Source organism: Pundamilia nyererei, unplaced genomic scaffold (assembly GCF_000239375.1).
Source record: "Pundamilia nyererei isolate P.nyererei 1_Seehausen unplaced genomic scaffold, PunNye1.0 scaffold00083, whole genome shotgun sequence".
NCBI classification, from domain to species: Eukaryota; Metazoa; Chordata; class Actinopteri; order Cichliformes; family Cichlidae; genus Pundamilia; species Pundamilia nyererei.
Window position 1 is genome coordinate 2,675,630 of NW_005187484.1, and position 6,015 is coordinate 2,681,644.

Sequence of the window (6,015 nt, forward strand, 5' to 3'; positions counted from 1 at the left end):
TTTTTTGTGAGTGCAGAAGCAGAAAACAGAAGAACAATGTGGAACAATAAAGGAAGACTAAACAAGTCATGGAATCGCGAGGTAAACCTAAACATTTAACGGCCGGGACAGAAGGTTTGTTTTTGTGATTTCTACTTTATTTGCACAAACGCAAACCACTCTACATATAGATGCCCTGTATAAATGAGCACAAGCAATACCTTCAAGTGCAATGGGAATAAACCTATAATTTTTTAAAATGTAACTTAACTTCCATTTATAAGCATTTAGCCTTTGATATTTCAAATTCAAAAGTGATTTCTCTGAGACTGGGTTGATTTTTATCATTTAGGGCCGTTTCTTTGCATAAGTATCTTTTTAAATGATTTTATAGTTTTACGGACAAGTAAATAATATTTGTATTAATTAACATGATGGTGTCATGTTTTAACCAAACCATATACTTGCAAAGTAAACCTGTAATGGCGGTGCAGAGATTATCGGGAAGTGCTGTCCGTCGTAAACACGTGAAAAAGACATTGGAACAAGAAATAACAACGCGTCGTAACTCTCGAAAGTGTGAGTCGGCGGTAATTGCATGTTGAGAGATGGTTGGCTCTCAGCGCGGTTCAGCTGCTACAGACTGGCTGCAGACTGGGTGCAGGGTGATGACACACATGGCAATGCTGCTCCACCTGCAAAGACTCCCAAAGCACGGAAATACACTCCCAGAGAAAGCCGAGGGGACCCTCATGGGTGGCCAGAGAAATGTATACTTCACCACGCACTTCCCTCTCCGCGGTGAGCTAATTAAGCACCACTAGCTATCCGGATTTTGTAAGAATTATGTGGACTCTACAGCCCTTTACAAAAATGCATGACTCTGGTGAGAATGTGTGGACTAGATTGTATATTTTGGACTATATATTGAATTTACTAGAAAAAGTGAAATTTTATATTTCACATTCAAACGTGGGAAAATATAGATATATTAAACAGAATTACTGTGAAAATTGGAATACGTTTGTTCCAAATATTTAATTTTGGGGTTGTTTTGCGCAAAGACATATTTCGGAACATTTCTTTATCTGTTTTTGTTATTGTTATTATTAATATTTTCCACCCCTTTTTCTGAAAAGCTTGCTTCCTTTCTGACTCAAACAGCAGAGTCAGTCATGTTAATATAATATTTTGAGCAACGAATTCACTAGCTATAAGCATAATTGCATTCTTTCAACGAATACCTGTATTTCTATTTTCATTACGCACTAACTGCTTCAGGTTTCCTACAGTGTTTTATGCCTGCATTTTACTGTAAATAGGTGTTTATCGCGCATATTATTACTAGTATTTTGAACCCTTTCTGATTAATACAATTTTCAACAAGTGAAGAAGAGCTCGTTTTTTCATTGACTGGAAGCACGGAAGGCGGAACTAAAATACGCACAAATCACAAAGCACTACGTCGCTCGGTGTAGAGCGCTAGAGCGAAAGCAGCCTGTCAGCGGCCCTGAAAAAAAGGGGAAAGGGCTGGCCTTACTGACTCACAGTCCAAAACTTGGGTTGCGCGTCCATCAGAAAACAGCTTAGAAAAATCTCAGCTGAAGAGAGAGGAAGGTCTGGTGCATGTCACGTACTGATCCGCAAAATTACAATTAAGATTTCTTCGTGCGCAATTTGGAGGACAGTTTTCGACTCACTGGTGCATCCTGAGATTCTGCAGCGCAGCATTTCACCGATCGAGACAGAAGCGTCAGAAAGGTGTTCTTTTCAAAGTTTAGACTGGACTTGTTTGTTTTGGTGTGTGCGCAATGATGGCCACTTACCAAAACCCAGAGGATGACGCAATGACCCTAATGATCCACGACACCAACACGACCAAGGAGAAAGAGCGCCCAAAAGAGGAGCCGGTTCAGGACAAAGTCTCCGAGAAGCCGGATCCGTCCCAGAAACCGCCGTACTCCTATGTCGCTCTCATTGCCATGGCTATCCGGGAGAGCTCCGAGAAGCGCCTCACGCTGTCCGGCATATACCAGTATATAATCACCAAATTCCCCTTCTACGAGAAGAACAAGAAAGGTTGGCAGAACAGCATCAGACACAACCTGAGTCTTAACGAATGCTTCATAAAGGTGCCGCGGGAGGGCGGCGGCGAGAGAAAGGGGAATTACTGGACCCTCGACCCAGCCTGTGAGGACATGTTCGAGAAGGGGAACTACAGGCGACGCCGCAGGATGAAGCGGCCTTTCAGACCCCCACCAACGCACTTCCAGCCGGGGAAGGCCTTGTTCGGAGGGGACAGCTATGGCTACCTTTCTCCACCCAAGTACCTGCAGTCTAGCTTTATGAACAATTCCTGGTCGTTGGGCCAGCCGCCCACTCCGATGCCCTACACGTCCTGTCAGATGGCCAGCGGCAACGTGAGTCCAGTGAACGTCAAGGGGCTGTCAGCCCCCTCATCATATAACCCTTACTCCCGGGTGCAGAGCATGGCGCTCCCCAGCATGGTGAACTCTTACAACGGCATGAGTCACCATCACCATCCCCATCATACCCAGCAGCTGAGCCCTGCCACCGCGGCACCACCTCCGGTCTCCTCCAGTAACGGAGCCGGCCTTCAGTTCGCGTGCTCCCGCCAGCCCGCGGAGCTCTCCATGATGCACTGCTCATACTGGGAACACGAGACCAAACACTCGGCGTTACACACGAGGATTGATATTTGAAGTTTACCAACTGGTCCGTGCAAAAATGAAGACTCTGGGAGAGAGAGACAGAGAGGTAATTCCTGTGATTTCAAAACAGAGCCGACAGTATTTTGAAGAGACCACTCTGACTCAGATCTCTTCGGTTCCAAGCTGACATCTAAATGCCGACGGGGACCTATATGCACGAGGTGATGCTGAGAAAGTTTTATGAAATGGAAACAGGAGGTAAAGGAGTCATCGGCTGCTCATTCATCAGGTAGCACAACCTCTGGGAGCCATTTCGTGCGCCTGTATTACACTTGGACTGATGGCCATAACTTGGTATTGTAAAATCAAAATTGTGAAATGAAAAACTGATTATTTTGAATGGATAGACATTGCTGACATCGGTCCAGCTGTATTTTTGGTGTGCGTAATGATTTGTCTCAGCTTTCCTTCGGCTTACTGCCGAAAGACGTCCTAATGAAGTCAGAGTTTTAATGTGTGATTAAATCAGAGCTAATTTTGGCTTTCTTAGTAAGCTGCACCGAGAAAGGCCTGCACGGTGATACTTCACCTCCTGCTATAGTTGGATACTTTGTTAGGTTTAAAAGGTGTGGGTAGAGATCCAGCAAACTACCAAAAGAAAAAAAAACAATTCAGGGCTTTTCATACTTTTTGATTACATGATGTAAATTCCAAAGTGACGCCAGCCAGTGTCAGATTTTGTTCTTTCTAAATATCGTTTTTATATATATATATAAATGTGATTAGTTATGTTTCATTAATGTTGGGGCCATGTTTCATTTTAATTAGCACTTTCCCTTTTTTTTAGGTTTGTCAATTTCTTAATAAAGTTGTATTTCTTAAATAATTAAGTGGTCATGAAGTAATCTGTTGTATGCTTTAGGCTATTATAGCAACCACTGCTGGCAGTAGGCGAGCAATCAGTAATAAACAAATCTGTGAACCTAACACGACATGAAAGTGCCACATTGGTTATGATGCAGGAGTTTTTTTCACAGCTTGTTCAAGAAAGAAAATAACACTATTAACAGCGGCGCGTGGTCGGCTGAGGATAGGCTTACATAAAAATGGCTGATAGGCGCACTCAGTATCACTTTAAAAATTAAATATGTATTCTATTGAACTGTTTGGCTCAAATTAGGCACATTTAAAAAATCTATCGATTTATTATATTAGTGTGACCAGGTAAAAGCTTTCTCTTTCAACTAAGAATCAGTGTCTGCGTTGTGTGCAATACAATAAAAACACATTTAGACTTATTCATTAGTTTTTATGCCCGCTAAGGACAATTAATGTCATATGTTTAATATTTTATATTTTTCCCATCTGCAGCGGCGTTGCGTGTAAGTAACAGTCCTCTTTTTTACTAGTTAATTTCAAACAGACAAAGAAACAAAATACACACATAAACTGGAAAATTTCAGCTCGTAATTTATGATCATAAATATCTAAATATACATATACATCTAAATAGTCTTTCTCTATAAGTGCAGCAACACTACTAATGCCTTCTACCGCTAGTAATAATAATAATAATGATATAATAATAATAATAATAATAATAATAATAATAATAATAATAATAATAATAATAAATTCGATAATATGGTGGAATTGATTTACGGCATTAGTGCATTGTTTGTTTGCGTTTTTTAGTATTTTTTTAGCTATAAGTATTGGTAATAAACAATAAAATCAGTTAAGGTATATATATATGTATATATATATATATATATACACCAGTAATAGTAACACGTTACACGAAGAAAAAAAAAGATAAAGTCATTTATCCCAAATGTAGTTTACAAAATATTGACATCTGCTGACAGCCTGCTCTGAAGGGTGAAAGTGGGGCACATTTAGACAGCTCCTCCTTCTTCCCTTCTTTTTGTTTTACTGAGAGATTGCAGAACTAAAGAAAATAAAACTCCATGCAGCCCAGAGGAACATTCATGAAGAAAATTAAAATAGCCTTTTGATAAAACTTGATTCTCAACCTCTTCTCTGCTATTATCACAAAGCATCGACATATTGGCGTTATCTGCTGTCTGCGTTTACATCTGAGTGATCGATCACTGCAAATAAAGTGTCTCTTTCGAATAGGTTATAGCTTTCACGCACAGTGGATTACTAAGGAACCGTCGGGTCATTTAAAAACTATTATTTCCTAAATTAATTATTGGACTATCATTTAAAGATGAAAAACTCCCAACACATGACTTCAGGGCACCACAGGAGGCGCATCCAAGCATTCACCTCTCTCCAACTTTTACTCGTCACAGGGACGGTCAAACAGGGTCATCGTCCAGGTGCGCCAAAATAGGACGCAAAAATCCTTTTTCTTGTTTTTTTCTACTGCAGAGACCATCGGTGACCGAACGAAAGCCACACTTACGGCGCCATGGACACGCACATTACATGAGGTTTTGCTAAAGTAAGCTAACCGTAGGCAATTAATTCATTGCATATGTACAAAATGCATGTGGGTCATGGATAATTTAAGTAATTTATTGACAGAAAACGTCGCATAGACTTTTTGCATGTATATAAACGAAATTCAAACGATAGCTTTTTCTTTTTTTTCTTCTTTTTTTTTTTGAGGACTGCATAAACAAGGAATTCTCGCCCCTGGGTATTGGCTGCTGATAAAGCGCATAATTCACTTATAATCCTCAGACACAAAAGTCAGCGCATGTCGCATGATGACTGTTTTTCATTTATTATTCAAGCGCATAAATAAATAATTTAAATAATCCAGCGAGAAAACAGCACTTCACTTCATCATGACAGACAGACTCTGCACAAAGTCATAATCACAGATAAATTGACTTGACACTCGGCCCAACTGTAAACAGCGTGTCTTCTTCTTCTTCTTCTTGCTCAGCAGCAGGCAGCTGTCGGGGATCAGTGAGCTCAGACAACCTCTTAACATTGTTGCCCAAAGCTCGTATAAAAACTGCGGGAACAGAAACACAGAATGAAAATGCCATCAGCCGGGTCTCACTCAGACTAACACTGACACTTCTCCATCCTCCTGTGTGCAGAGGGAGCGTCGAGGCAAGCCTGAAATGTAGCTGTGTACGTTCTCAGCTTCCTCACATTAATGTTTTGTAAACAATAAGGAGATAAGGGCGCTTTTGAAAGGCAACTGTATTCTAAACAAGCTTACAGAAATAATAAATACAGGGGTTTAACAAGAAATAATGTTTCGACCAGTGCAACCTTTTACATAAACTGTCCAACCAGAGGTGGAGTTTATTTTATTTCTTTCTCCTCCTGATTTAAAGTTGGAATCCATCAATCAGTACAGCAGCTTTTGTCATAT

At 40.5% G+C, this 6,015-nt stretch overlaps 1 protein-coding gene across 1 annotated transcript; it reads left to right on the plus strand.

Moving 5' to 3' along the window:
• Positions 1–1,512: 1,512 nt before the first annotated feature.
• Positions 1,513–3,562, plus strand: foxl2a (forkhead box L2a). Its single transcript, XM_005738367.1, has one exon. The coding sequence runs from the start codon at positions 1,791–1,793 to the stop codon at positions 2,700–2,702; it is 912 nt and encodes a 303-aa protein (XP_005738424.1). The 5' UTR covers positions 1,513–1,790; the 3' UTR covers positions 2,703–3,562.
• Positions 3,563–6,015: the final 2,453 nt, after the last annotated feature.